This window comes from Pseudopodoces humilis, chromosome 7 (assembly GCF_049639895.1).
Source record: "Pseudopodoces humilis isolate 2021_Gansu_Grassland_sample_001 chromosome 7, ASM4963989v1, whole genome shotgun sequence".
In the NCBI taxonomy this organism is placed as follows: Eukaryota; Metazoa; Chordata; class Aves; order Passeriformes; family Paridae; genus Pseudopodoces; species Pseudopodoces humilis.
In genome coordinates, this window is record NC_142206.1 from 55,262,638 (window position 1) to 55,278,326 (window position 15,689).

At 40.6% G+C, this 15,689-nt stretch overlaps 1 protein-coding gene across 3 annotated transcripts in view; it reads right to left on the bottom strand.

Annotated features, from left to right (window-relative positions):
* Positions 1-5,303: 5,303 nt before the first annotated feature.
* The window catches only part of JAG2 (jagged canonical Notch ligand 2), a 68,775-nt gene continuing 58,389 nt past the window's right edge, over positions 5,304-15,689 (bottom strand). For all 3 annotated transcript variants that reach the window (XM_088057997.1, XM_005520070.3, XM_088057998.1), the window contains 6 exons: positions 13,710-13,823; positions 13,396-13,511; positions 12,003-12,248; positions 11,432-11,563; positions 10,259-10,415; positions 5,304-7,614 (listed from right to left, as the gene is read on the bottom strand). In XM_088057997.1, the coding sequence (XP_087914123.1) occupies positions 7,142-7,614; positions 10,259-10,415; positions 11,432-11,563; positions 12,003-12,248; positions 13,396-13,511; positions 13,710-13,823 (1,238 nt within the window). In that variant the 3' untranslated portion in view covers positions 5,304-7,141. The remainder of the gene's footprint in view (positions 7,615-10,258; positions 10,416-11,431; positions 11,564-12,002; positions 12,249-13,395; positions 13,512-13,709; positions 13,824-15,689) is intronic.

Sequence of the window (15,689 nt, forward strand, 5' to 3'; positions counted from 1 at the left end):
TAATACATGGAGGAGTTTGGATTGGAGCCCAGTGATGCAGACATACATCAGTGAGGGGACCACCAAAGAGGGAAGCACTTAGATAAGCCACATGTCAGAAGGAGAAACAGATACAAACTGTCCCATATTTTCTAACCCATGGGGAGGTCAGGCCCCAGGTCCACAGTTAGAAAGGGCACAAAAGGAGGGACAACCCACCCCCTTCTCCCCAACAGCTATCATACACCATTTTGTAATGATGTTCCACCTACATGCTTATTTGAAACTATAACTCCTAGATACACAAAACTAATTTTGCGCTTGATTTTTTCCAGCACTTGCAGGTATCTGGACCTAAAAAATCCCTGCCAGAGTCTTTCTTCTGCTCTTAAAACAATGAGCTGACTGAAGCAGTTGTCAGACATGGGTAAGCTTTTCCCAAGAGGCAGGCAGTGATGAACCAGAGCTGATGCTCTCTGATAAATAATGGTGGGGAGAAGCCTCCTGGGCTGCTCTCCTCACAGTTTGAGCAGCCACATGTCTGCCCAGGGCAGGGCACAGGGCAATGGCCACCAGCCACCCACCTCTTCCTCTTTCTCCCTTCTGCCTCTCCAGCAGCAAACCACAAGTGGTGGTGGTGCAGCATTAATGTGGCCCTTTTGGCCTCATCTTGAAGAGTGCAGGGCTCTTGGTGGATACACCAGTTTTGAGACAGACTGTGCCAGCTGTGACTTGTGGCACAGCTCTTCAGCAGCAGAGGAATTGAAGAGGGACGAACCAGTGCAGTGTGGTACCTACCTAACCCTCACCTCTAGACATTACTGATGTAGCATTCCCCAGAACACAGTCTTCTTCTACCCTCACTGATGCCCACATCCTTTTCAGCCTCCTCGCTGCTGGGAAGGCTGTAGGGCTCATTCCTGTACTGCCTGGTGTGCACAAATCCTTGTCATTGGCATATCCACCCTCTCCAACCCTGCCCCAAATAAACAGGATCACCATGCTCAGGCCCACTGTGGACCCTCACACCCCAGTGCTGCCCCTTGCAGACAGTCATGGTGGGGTGAGCTTCTCAAGGGATCCCAGCACTCAGAACAATGGGATTCAGACAGCTTTGATCTAACAAGAACCAGCAGCATGCAGAGCCAAGGCAGGAAACAACCACCTCTTCTTTCTCATCAGTCTTGAAGCCAGCATGGGTCAAAAGGAAATCAGTGCACCAGGGATGGTCAAGAAAGGATCTGAACAGTGTACAGAACAGTGCTGGCCTTTGTGGGATGCCCATACATCAGATGCTGTTCAGTTTGGTCAATCTGACTCCAAAGGCACAGAGAATAATTTGGAAGGGCACAGAGGTCATATAGGAAAACCAGCTGGAGACCTGGAACAGGTCTGCAAGTGGAAAGAGACTGACTTTGAACTCCAAGACTTAGGGAGAAAGTGCTGCCTGAAGTGTAAATCCCAAATGTTGTGGAGATGGAGATGGAACAACTGCTTGCTGTTTTTTTATCACCTCATTGAGGAGCAGGTTTGCAACAAACAGAATGAAGCGCTTTTCTACCCAATTCATGGTGCAGTTGTGCAACTCATTGCCACACGATGCTGTGGAGGCCTAAAGCATAAAAAGGATGATATGATGCTACAGAGGAGAGGTGCCTATCAAATATGACCCTAAACTGCTGACTGAATGAGCTGGATGGGTGTGGGAAGGGCTCATGCTGCAATTTGCTGCTCTCTTGCACTTTGTGTAAGCGTCTTCCACCGGCCACTGCGGGACAGAGGAGGCTACAGTAGATGGACCTTTGATCTGCACCAGTACAGCTGTTGGCAGAGCAACTTCCACCCACAGGTGGGGCTTCATGAATGAGTAGGTGGGGTTATGCCCAGAGTTATGCCTGCAGGCAGATGGCCAAGCCTTCAAAGGGCCTTCTGTAGGCCGCTGCCACAGCAGTTTCCAAACCTGCTCCACAGCTCCCTGCCCAAGCTCCTTTCACAGCCTATCAGCCAAATCTGCCACAGGGAGAAGTCCCCTCCAACCCAAGCCTCCTTCAGATGGGTGGAAGAAAAGACAGGGTAGCAGCTGAGAAAGACCCACAAGCTAACAAGTCTCTCCCTACCCAACAGGGCTGAAGGATTTGCATTCGGTTGGCTGTGGGGTCCTTTTTTTTGCCAGAACATTTGAAAGCATCAGCCTCTCTTGGGAGCCCAAAAGTCAGAAAACATCCTGCCTCCCTAATCACGGTCTTGTATCCTTACAGAATGTCACATTTACACCTGCAAAGAGATCCTTCTGCCTTATCCACCGCTGGAAACCAAGAAATCTTAGTTACTCTTCGGCAAAGAACATTCATTCCTTGTGTTTCAGTGGTTATAAAAAGTAATAATGGATGAAGTACTTTAATATGAGAGAAAACACGACATCTCCTTAATATTGCATAAGTTTTCCATGATTTTTCCCATCTAGGAAAAAAACTGAAGAAGCAGTTTTGTTGCCAGGGAATAAAACTAAATAGAGCTTTTCTTCTGAGCTTCTAAAGATTGGCTCATTGGTCCCTCAAGGTGGTTGATTTATGTACTCCTTTCATAAAGACAGTGCAAAGTATCCTTTGAGAAGGATTTGTACAAAATCATGCTGATTGTCTGCAGAAAAGCAGAGATTATTAACTTTGAAGCAGGACAGGTGGGTCTCTGTTCAGCTCATTTGTAATCTACACTGCCCTGTACATTGTCTGTTTCTTCTTGCTCTAGAAATAGTAAATAGAGTATAAAAAGGAGATTCGTATAAACCATCCAGATTTCCTAGATGGATGCAATCTATCTTTTCCAAGGGAAAAGGTGACCCAGTGAACCATGAAACTTAATGATTCTCATAAAAAACCCAAAACTTCCTACTTAGGAATATTACTTATGACATTAATTTATAAACTTTTGATTGCAAGCACATGTTTACAATCAAGTGGTTGAAGAAGAGATATTTTTGCACTTAGACTAAGTCCCTGTCACACTGAAAAAATACACAGAGCAAATGTATACAGAGCAAAAGCAGAAAGTCCCATATGCTTATAAAGAAACGAGGATGGACTTGGGAAAGATTTAGTCATCTCTCATTCTCAAGGGGACCTTTTATTCCTTTACTGTTTTATAAGCCCACTCTTTATCTCACTGCCTGTGATGAAATAAGAACACAGGGCTAGCCAGGGACTGCTTTGCAGCACTGAACAGAGCAATGAGAGTCTCATAATTTTTTCACAGCAAAAGCAATATTCTAAGCTTGATACAAGCACCAGCCTTAGTGCTGAGAGTGCAGAAAGAGCAAAGACAATCTCTACTCCTCTCACTCACAAGAAACCTCCTAAAGGTCACTGCTAGACTGCCTAAGGGATGCCAACTGCCCAGGACAGCTCACAAGCTATTTGAACTGCTCTTCAGGCTCATCCTTTCTCCAGTGCACCCAAAGCACTAGGGTGGCCCACCAGCACTCAGTAAAATGAGGGAATTCAATTCAGTCACACGCCGTATCTCTAACACAAAATTCCTCTGCAAATTTGTCACACGCTATAACCCCATCCCTTTTGTCCAAGTTTCCTCATAACTAGAACAGCAACTGGTGTCCTCTGCAGCTTTAAAGGCAGTGACTGAAAAACCTTTCAACCCTTGGCATGCTCTTGAAAAGGTATGGGCAGAGTCAGTTATTTTACTGGATACATTAACTTTTCATCCAAGCACAGTCAGACCTGAAGAGGAATAATTATGTGGCCTGCTGGAGAATAAACCAAAGAACAGCAAATGGCCAAAAAAAAACTGAGCTCAGCAGGTGTTTCAGGTTAACATCAGGTCTTGGATAGAGCATCAGTGAAGAAAAATTAACCCACAACTATTCATCACTTAGAAAAATCACAAGAGTCCATTTATTGGTTTGTCTCATTATGTCGTTCTTGCAACAGAGAAGATTCTGGCAGCACCATAATGCTCAGCACATGTGCATCAGCAAGTATTCGAGATGCAAGAGTTCAACATCTCCTGTAAAAATAAATCAAGAGGAAACAAAACTACTGAATAAGGTGAGATGAAACATGTGGAGACATACAAGTAACTTAAGAGCAGCATAGAAATAAGATCTGCATAAAATCGACCATGGTCAATTTGTGCAAAGTTTACTTTTTTGTTTATCCTCCTAACCTTATTAATCTTGTTTCACGTACCTCAGTGTACATAACTCACTCATCACACGAAGGAGACATCAAATAATTCTTGGTTTTGGCAGGGAAAGAGCACTACAAAATTGAACACTTGCCTGCAGTGATTTTGCAAATCCACAGGGGAACAACTCCTGGACATAGATCAGTTCCTTTGTTCACAACAGTGGGTGATGACCACCGGTGTGCCCCCTTATACTGAAGCATATGCTGCTTCAGTACTGGGAATAAGCAGAATTTGCACCTTTGGGAGCAATGAGCCAGCTCATGACTACATGACGGAACAGCAGTGACCTTATTCCAAACATATAAATCTATTATTTCTCCTTTTGAGAAAGGTAACAGATTTTAAGAACTGACTCAGCTGAGAGTTGTTTCTGTCATGATGAAGACAAGCAAATTCTCCAAGAAAAGCAATAAAAAGTAGCTGTATGATAACTAGAATAAAAACTCTGCTAGAATCTAGAATTCTGCCTCAGATGCTGATCGCTATTAGAAAAAAATTCAACTTTTATACCATATTATCATGCAGGAATTCATCTTTTCCTATGTTAAACATATAAAGGAACTGTTACAGAAACAGGAATAGACCTCAACTGATATTGGAGCATGACATGTAAAAGCTCTGAATGGCTGCAGAGTAGAGAGACATTACTTCAAAATCCAACACAGTTAGGAAAGGACATCTCCTCCTCAGGCCCCTGCATGCTCAGCCAGCCCTCTTCTCACCCCAGGAAGCCAAACTCTGGTCAGACAAGGCTTCACTGAGCAGCCAGGAGGAGAACCACTGCACAACAGGCACATGGGACACCCAGAACACCCCGAGCTGGATGGCGCCCACAGGGATCATCCAGTGCAGCTGCTGGCAGATGAACGGAGCCCTGGTGTTTATCACAGCAGGGAGAGCCCCAGTTTGGGAGCTGCAGGTGTCTCTAAGGAGGACAGCACCTCCTCCACAGGCTGGCCGTGGGACAAGGCTGCAGGGCTGGCTCAGGAAGCGCCGGCGCTCGGTGCTGCACGCTCGGGTTAAGGGAAGGACCAGGAATTAAAGCTGGACTTTCTCCTCTGCTTAGCCTGGTCACATCCAAGCTCCAAGCACTTAGAAAGCAAACAACAATCTGGAGTATCTTACACACAATGAGGGAATCATTTTATTAGATTATGGAAGACAGCAGCATTACAGTACAAAAAGTTACAAGAGTAGCAGAAAAAAAGTGGTTTTGGTTTAAATACTCAGGATTATACTGGGGAACATGAGAAGGATAGTACCCTTTTCTAAACTAACTCCTAACCAGGTTATCAAAATAAGTTTTGAATATTTAGCACAAGTAAAAAAGTTACAACAAACATCATTATAAAATGCTTTAATAAATAGTTTCTTTTCTGAAAGGTTTTATTTTTTTTTTAAGAACATGTCAAAAAAATGTACTAAAACAGATGATCCTGCAAAGCAAATCCTGCATTCCTGTATAAAATAACTGGTTTCAAAACATTCATGTTTACATTGTTTGTGGGCCAGAGTTTACACTCTCAGACATCCGTTCCTCTCAGTGGTAGGGTAACTAGGTGTATGTAGTGTTATGCTTCTTCAGTAATTAAAATAAACTTACAGTCTGCCCAGTTAACAGCAATAATAAAAGCCTTAAAAAAAAAAAAAAAAGAAAAGCATAAGCCTTCCATAATATTTAACCATTTCTACTGAGGTACTCCCCATCCTCTGAGCTTGCCAGCTTTTTTCCTTTAGAGCAAAAGATGAATAAAGCACAACAGAAACAAGATTGAGGAAAATATTGTTCCCTTCATTAGGCCTGTATTTAAACGCAAAAAAAAGTAATACCACATGTAATTAACATATTCACAAAAGAAAAAAACAATGCCTCTCTATGTTGGTACTGTACAGTAGATGCACCCGTTAGTGTTCTTGAGATGGGCTGAACATGGGGATAAACAAACATTTCTGGATCTATTTACATGTAAGTGGTTATGTTCCTATGTAAATACAAATGACCAGCAGATTCCTAACATTGATTGTATTAACATCATTTTCTAATCTGGACATAATACCAAAAAAAGTCTTATAAACTGCCATAGAACCTCCTTTTCTGCAACATAAATTAAAAGGAATGACATGTAAAAAAAAAAAACCAAAATATTTAACTTATTAAATCAAATATACAGAGTGATTCATTTAATATGTACATATTTACAAAAAAAGCACTTTCACTATTAGAAAATAAACTGTGTCAGTTGGGGAACCTAGAGTTCTCACAATTTTACTATATTGATATGGCAGTCTTTGACAGTTGCTATAGAAAAAGTTTAATCTCAAGGCACTTGTCACATGCTTCAATACTGCAATTCTAAAGTAATTAAACAGAAATAAAAAGGCCACTTTTAAACCACAGTTGAAAGATCTCTATATTTTTTTTTTTTGTTCCTATTACAAAGTGTGTAAGGCAAATTTGGAAAAAATCTTACAGAAGCTACTAACGTAACAAGTGCAGTGAGCTGCCATTAATAGAGAATCCAAGTCAAGAAAGCAGTTTAAAGTTCACACAATTTCCTCAACCAGGAGGTTTTAAAGCCACCATTAAATTAGAGTAAGTAATAAAAAGAAATACATTCTGTAAACAGTGTACAGTCTTTTGTAATAAACTTTACACATATTGAAAATACAACCTCTCCTCTGCCACATAGCGAGTGTATTATAAGTAAACTTTACAAAAATAGCAACTATCAAAGATTACTCATTTTTTTTCATCTGACAGTCATTGAATAATTTATACAAGGCTAAAGAAACAAAATAAATTTTATTTATTATTTTTATTTATTTTTTTTACGCAAAATAAAGAAACTATGAACATTTGACTCCAGATATTTTTAGTCCTTGATGCAAAGTGGAGATGTCAATTTTTCCCCTCCCCAGCAAAAGCGCAGGCGCAGTCTGCCCACATCCCAAATACAGGTTAGTCTCTACTGCCTTCAAAGTTTGATGCATTCACATTTTTTACAGATCTGTTGTCCATTTTGCCTATTTGATGGGATTTCTTTATTGGACTGCTCTCTGATGTGTCAGACACCTTTGTCGGCAAAGGCTTTGCGAGTTTGTGAGATAGGAATTTGTCCATTTCCTCATCTCTTTCCTCCTCTTCATCCTCCTCTTCCTCATACTCTACATACTCCTCTACTGCATCACAAGTTCTCTTTTGAGGAGATATGAAGTTTTTGCATTCATAACGAATGTCTTTGTTACTGTAAGATCTGTCTATAGGATTTCTTATGGGATTTAAAGGTGCCCACTGATTATTGGCACCCTCTTCTCTGGGAGGACGGCTTCTCTCTCTCTCTTTTCTTCTCTTCCGAGTCCACCACACGCAGATGATTATGCAAGTCAGCCACACAATGCTAAATACTGCACAAAGAATTGGAACCAAATAATCTAGAGGGCAAATGGAAAGAAAAAGTCTCACGTTAACAGAATAAGATACATAGCACCGGACATTTGCAAGAGAAGCATCCATGCTTAACTACAGGTGATCCCCTGAACCGTTTTTAGGAGAAAGGAAGTAAGATGTCATTACAGCACAATAACAACTGCCTGAATGCACCAGGTCCATGTGAAAGTGCTCTTTACTAGTTTAGTTTCACATGATGAATGATGAGGGAGGAAAGCTCTGTTTGAGATATTTTATCCCCTCCAACAGCCAAACTGGTTTTGTTAAGTAGCATCTTTCTCAAGCATCTACACAAAGTTGGCCAAGAAAACTTGAGTAATCCTTGAGTAATTTTCTCTGAAGAAAAACCTTATCCTAGCAGAAGGCAGGCAATGGAGCACTGTGCCTCTAAGTTGGTCTAGAAGTACTGGGACTTGCACCACAAATATGTCCTGCATTTTATCATCAGAAAGAACAGTCCTTTACCATCAGTGTCTATGGACGTTTATGGATCAATGATCTCCAAAAACATACAGGTTAGGTCTATGTAACCAAATTGGCCATGCATTCTTCAGGAAGTTCCTGTTCTACCTCAGAGCGAAATATCAGAATATTGGCCCTAGAGAGAAAAGTCTTCCCTGCTTAATGAACAAACAAAAGTTGTTGTGCCAATTGCTTTTCTCTACTCTCCCAATCCAAACGTCACTACAGTGTTCTCCCAGCTACATAGACACAGAGTACTTCTCTAGGAAAATATTTCTGAAAAATGTATGTATATTTGGATTTCTTCTGCCCCCCTTCCTCAAGAGCTGTACAGCTAGGAGAGAATAACAACTTTTATCTGTTCTTCTTGATAAGCAAAAACACATAGTAAGGGGCAACAAGAGATGAGGTGTTTTTATAGAGAGCAACAGGGTTATTCAACAGCTCTGAAGACAGACACTATCAACCCACCACTCTAGTGCCTGATCCAAACAAATTCCCTCAGCAGTTTTATGACATCTGCTTATAGAATAACCTGGAAATGACTGTACAAAAACAATCACTGTTTCAACACCACGGTCGTTCGCTCCAATGTTCAAGTGTCTTCTGAGCACATTGTTATGTGGAATGTGACACATTCTCAAACATTTCCTTTTGGTAAAGGAGGGTGAGTAAACTGCCAATGTGGTTGGCCTCAAGGGATCTCAAAACTGTATTTTAACAGTTATGGGAAGGATTGCACTCATAGCTGCTACTCTATCCTGATTTTTCATAAGCAACCTAACATTATATCATGAATGGGATGAGATTCTCAACACATAGGGAGACTTTACACCACAAGTTCTAGTAGGTTTTCACCAACCTTAACCCATTAAGGGGCAGCAATACAACAAATAAAATCAAAAAACAGGTTACAGATTGTTTCATAACAACTCCACTTAAAGAACTCGGGGCCAGTGGTCAATGCTGAGCACTCATACTAAAATGAGGAGTCTGGAAACCATTTTGCAAGAGAACCCAAATTAATCTACTGTTTTGGGAGAATCTTTAAATCTTATTGAGGTAGGAGGTAAAATAATATGCATCCCTTTAGCCCTAGAATTTAATATGCAATCAGAAAAGCCAGAGGCTGAGGTATGTCAAAATCCCAGCTAGATTCCTTATCTTGTACACAACTGCTGTTTAAGGCAAGCACAAAGCAGGCACACTCCTTCAGGAGAGCTGAGGAAACAGCACATTTGCCAAGACTTTAACAGATGAAAGGCATTTCCTAGAAGGAAAATGAAAGGGAAGTGGAACCAGGCAATCTGCTAATCGTTTGGACTATGGATGGAAGATCTTCCAGAAGATTATGTTGGGGAGGTCTAGGAAAAAGTTGGGAGAGCCTCCTACCATTGTAAGATTTTCACTCTGGGGCTTAGTTGAACTTGAGCCTACCAGCGGTCTTCCACAAGCCTGTCTCCTGCCTCCCCCAGGCAGGAACACAGCCATGCAAAACCTCCAATAGCTTATTTTGGCACAGCTCTTGGAGAGCCAGCATTCAGAGATAAAGGTCTCCAATCACACTATATCCTCTTAAAGAGGAACAAATGCTACATTTAAAGCCAGCTGTGCACTAGTGAAAAACACATGTTGAAAAAGAGAGTGAAATTTTACATCATGGCCAAGTATTGGAAGAAACTAAGCATCTTTGACTCTTGTTAAGGTAAATAGATAGCACACGGGCACTTCAGAAGAGATTGGTATCATACCACACCTTCCTTCTCCCCATATTTTCATTTCTTCACAGCCTCAGTGCCAGCAGCATCAAGGGCTGAGGTTGCTTTAAGGTTAATGTAGGAGAATTGGACAGGATTGGAACTGCACACAAGAACAACTCCTGATCTTATGAAAGGTGTGCTTCGGCTGGAGAGCTGGGCTGGAAGTCAGAGGCAAAACCATGTCAAGAGTATCTGGGAAAATCATGTTAGGGATGAGGTTAAGTTTAAACTAGAACACAAGGACAGAATCTTTATCTCCAAGGCACCTTCTCATCAGTTAGTAACAGCAACTGAAGACATAACCTGGTGGATCATTTTCTCCAATGTGTAAAGAAAGATAAGAGAAGTCTGATACAGCAGGGGAACAGAAATCACACCACAGAGGAGGTATGCACTAGAACCTTACCTGATGACGAATTCCCAACAACTATGGTCTCGACTTTGACTTCAGTTACTGCCAACATAACCGTGCTGTTCTGTCGCTTGGTGATGGCATTTACTATTGTATTAGCAGCATTCTGAATGAGGCTGTTATCTTGTTCATCTCTGTGCGGGACAAAGGACTAAAAGGGAGTGAAGGGGGAAAGCAAGAAGTTATTGCAGTCGCCTAACCATGGAAACGTACTTTATAAATCTAGCAACATCTTAATTGAGTTCACTCAGTTGAATTTGCCTGAGAGTAGCTACAAACAGTACTCTAAAAGCTTACCACAGCAACAGCATAGCTGGCTCTACCCAAACTGCATATGCAGTGTCAGACTTGGTGGGTAGCACACCTACTTGTTAACTTAACACACCTCAAAGGAAAGGCAGTGACTTCCATGTTACTTAAACTGATGAGCTAAACTGAGTCATAGTTTGGAGCAGTTCAAGGTATGTGGATTATACAGATAGAAGCTTGGACTAGTAACAGTCTGCTCTATTTATACCATACACTTTGCTCCCTGCATTGTGGCTCAGCATGCACTTTACAGTACTAGCAGAGACAGTCCAGCTTCTGCCTGGATAAATAGGTATCATGAAAACTTTTTCTTGAAAACTAAGCTATACACAGGCATAGGGTGATTGAGCTGTAAATGCATCTAAAACAAGTCTTTAATTCACTAGGATAACAGTGACTTTCATCTACTCAACTTGCACCTTCTTCCACTTTTCACTTAGTACCTTGTGTTTGAAGAACATCCCTGAAGCAGCCATACACTAAATGCACAGCAGAAACCTCTTCACAGAAACAATCCTGCCACATGTAACCATATCTCCTTACTGAGGAGGTCAAGAGCCCAAGATTTCTGACAGAACAAGTAGGCACCTGTTCACTAATTTGGGCTGAACTAGTCTTTAGAGTAATTTCTCATAAGCCTGTAGTAGCCATCTATCATTAACAAAACCTGCAGTTTCAGCTCTCTGGCAGTGTAGGAAATTGTGAGATCACAAAATTGCTTTGCAGACAAGACTAAGCCATGGATTGTTCCACCTGCATTCAAGTGAAACAAGCTTGAACAACTTCTTCCCCAGCAAAAACTAATAAGAAAACATTTTTGTATATATATACATATATACACACACGTCTTATACTTACAATAGCAACTTCCACTGCGTTCTCTGTGGAGTAAGACGGATCACACAATATTATCAGAGTTCTGTCCCTAGAAACAGTCCTAGTAGCTGGTAAATACCGGATTTCAGAACAGATATTTTCTGTTGTAGTGCCCTGTTAGAAGCAAGGGAGATTGTGCCATTTTAGTTCAAGTAATAAATAGCATGTAAACATAAGGATCTTCAGAGTTCTCACAGTTGCTAAGAACTGATGAAGGCAGCAAAGAAGGGAGCAAGAAAGGGCAGAAAAGTGAAGAACAGGGTTTTGGAATGAAGGGCAAAAAAACTGAGCTTGCATAATTGTGTTAGTACAGTCTGAGCCCATCTTGAAATGTAAATAGCTCTTCAAGACTCAAGAAGATAAAATAGTACAAACCTGAATTTTGCCTCATCATTTAGACAAAGCACAATTAAAAGCAACAGAGGAGTTAAGTACTAAAATTTGCAAGCTTATAATAGCAAGGAGCCATACTAGAAACCTTAATCTTTCATGCTGTGACATAGACTAGATCCCTACATATATTGCCATACTTCAGTAATAATTCCATTCTCACCTGGGGTACTTTGTCTCCATTAAAAATTAAAGTAATCCTAGCACAATCATTGTCCAAGTACCCAGAATTAGGCAGACACTTGATATTGCTAGGCAGAGGTTCAGAGGCACTGCATTCTCCCCAGTCTGTGCATGGTGGCTGAAAGCATTTCATATACTTCTCCTGGCATTCTTGGCCCATGGGACACTGGTTATTGGAATTATCCCAATATTTGTGTAACAGACAAGGCTTTTTTCCACACCACACCTAGAAATTAAAAAGAACAAAGCACTTTTACAGGTAGTTACTCTCATACAGCAAATCCAAAGAAGCAATTCACATTGAAAAATATCTATCTTTTGATACTGCTGTAGTCCTAGTAGCAGATGGAACTGCTCTCCATGAAATGAGGACATTTAGTACAGATACAAGAGTAAAAATCTGTGCAAAGATAATCTGAGAAACCACTGACTGGGATATCTCCTTAGAAGTCGATGGATTTGTTGCAGTTAGTTATACAGAAATTTAAGTGTTTATTTAAATCTACTCCTCTAGGCTTCTACAATATAGAAAGAGAAATATCACCACAAAGATTAATTTCTTCAACATTCACACTGAGACCCCTGTCAGAGAATGGTGAATGTGTTAAGAGCTGATGCACATTGGTGATAAGCACAACCACTCCAACCATGCTCCCAAACGGTAACAGTTTGCTGGTACCCACAAATTACTGGGTGCAGCAAATTTCCAAACACAGCTCCATTCCAGGAACTGGACTTGGAAGATCCTTGTGAGTCCCTTCCAACGTGGGATATTCTACAGTTTCATGTAGCCTTCAAGATCCTACATAGCACTGTACAGCTATTAGGAACATAGGGATTTCTAAACCTAATACCACACATGGACAAATTGAATTTAAGGCACATGCTCCATCTGCATTTAGGTCTTACTCTTCCTCAGTCACAAAACCACCAGGATCTATTCCACAATAAATATAAAAAGGTTGAAAGCTGTCAACTCATAAAGCTACTAAAGGACAATTCAACAAGGCAGTTAACACCCAGGGAAAATTTCTTCCTACATGTCCTCCTTGGAACTCACATTTCACAAAATTAGGAGTTCTAAAACTGCGTTTGCAAAGCTTCAGCACTGAAATTTATTTATTGTTTATTCCAGCTTGTATTTAATTTTCTGCAAAAAATGGTCTAGAGAGCCTGTTCTAGCAGGTAGACAGCAGGACAGTAACTTATGATATTAAAGACAATCCACAACATAAGTTACTTTTAGAGGAAGTCACTTTTTTTTTAAAAAAAAAAACAAGGAAATTTGGAGGAGACAAAGACTAACTTGTGCACGAAGAACAATGAGTTTGTTTCAGCAACAGGAATTTAAGAAAATAGGCCAAAATGCCTACCTTGGTGCAGTCAATACGTCCATCCAAGCAGTGGCAGCTGTTGCACTCCTGTTCCCACCGGCTGCCATGGGGAAAGGTCATTCCTTTAAGCCAGCAAGGCTTTCCAATTCCAATCACTAAAGAAAAAAAACAAACCAAAAAGCACATTCAGACACTTCACCTCTTCTAGTTATGAATATTATACAAATCTAAATTAAAAATATTAGCTACTGTTCCTTACCTATCAGACTACTATATATAGATATAAACTTTATACTGGCTACATTGTGCCCTATTGTGTTTTGGGTAAAGGTTGATTACAGATATAGGAATACCTTCTTGGCATCTAGGACCAATTCTTCCAGGAGGACAAGTGCATCGGTATCCATTTATTTCATCTATACAGGTGGCACCATATCCACAAGGAGAAGACTGGCATTCATCAATATCTGGACAGAAAATAGGTAAAACTCAGTGACAAGGACACAGGACATTGTAATTAATAATTTACTGAGGTGTTATCTAACAGTACCTCTTTTCTTTATAGCAAAGGACAGTGTGGCTACAGAACTAATCTTGCAATTAAACAGTTCTGCCATTTCAGCAATAATCTGAAACGGATTTCTCATAATTGCAACCTAATTGAAGTTCTAATAATCAAAACAGCAGTCATATGCTGACTCATCTCACAGAGCAGAGGTGTTGGACAGATGAAGGTGTTACTGCCTTGTCCACATTCAGCTACAGAACGAGTCTCACATCCTGTTCTGGGACTAATCTCAGACATTAAGGCTTCATACAAAAGCATGTGCTTTCATGAAGTTATCAGAGTGCAAGAGCTGAACAATGATCTTGTTCAACAATGTTCAAAGAGGTGATTTGCTGCATTACAAGTGACTATAAGGCAGAAGAGTAACAGTTTGGTTTGTAACACATGAACATTAATAACCTTGAAATAGTAGATTAATTTAATGCATAGACACCTAGCATAAAAGCTTCTTTAAAAAAAAAACATCAAAGATTTAGAGGCTCAGCCACAGAAACCAATGGACAAAGGCAGGGAAGCATGGTTCATTCAGATGGACAGCAATGTGTCATTTGTTATCCTGGGGAAGTGACCAATACTCTATGCAACAGAAACCAACTTATCAAGCTGTGAGCCACAGGCACCAGCTGCCTCGTTTTCATCCAGAACCTCTCTCTTCCAAAGCATCTTTCGAAAAATTTCCCTTCATTGAGTGTGAATGCCCTTTACAACCCTGGAGAAAACTGTTTAAACACCAGCTCTTGTCCAACACATGGTAACAGCTCATTTTGAAGTACAGGACTCTGAAAGTGAATGTGGTAAATGGTAGCAGTGAGACTGTTACACTTGTAGGCAATGCAAAACAATTCAATAGATGTGGAAGAACTTTTGGTTCTATTCTAACTTCCTTCAAAAGTGCACTAAGATCTAAACTTCAAGAGGGTTAACTATTCTTTCCTCCTGTCTTCATGCTATGTAGATTTAAGATTCTCCAGACCCTCTATGCTAAAAAAGGTGACTTAACTTTGTTTCTGTATCAGCCATAAAAGGCATTTTTTTCAGAGCTACTCCTTCCATCTATACCAGTCTAAACAAGTAAAAAATGTCTGCAACCCCATTACAAATGCACAGTATTTGTATTTGTATAGCCTCAAGGGGAAGAGGAGCAGGCAGGGAGAATTCAATATCCCTTTCTGGGTATCTGGATCTAGACACACAATGATCTGCCATGCCTGATTCTGTATCATCACTAAGCTGATGCTTCCACAAATGCTGCAGCTGCCCTCCATCCAGAAGTGCTGGTTTATTTTCTCTATGCCAGAATAAGGATGAAGTCTCAACCTGAAAGCACATCACCATACTGATGGAGTGGGAAAGACCCAAGCCCAGGAACCTTGAAACTACAGAAGATTCAAAGTCTGATCTTCCAAAGCAGAAAGTAAAAATAAGGTATATATCCATTCAAGTCAAAATGGTAAAATTCCTTTAAAAAGACAAAACCAAAACAACCCAAAAAAACAACCAAACAGCAAAACCCCCCACAGCAGCTTGTTCCACAACACTTCAACACACTTTTAGGACCTTCTTTTTTGGCCTCTACCCTTCAGAATAAATGCAGTGTAACAGATTTGTTTTCCAGCTTTGAAAGACCTTTATCATACTTCTGTTATTCATGTGCCAGCACTACACTCAATGTTTTTGTTTCCATTTGGAATGTCTCAGTGCATTTTGGTTTCTTACGTTAAGTGGAACACATTCAGATATATGTTATCTTTACCAACAAGATGCT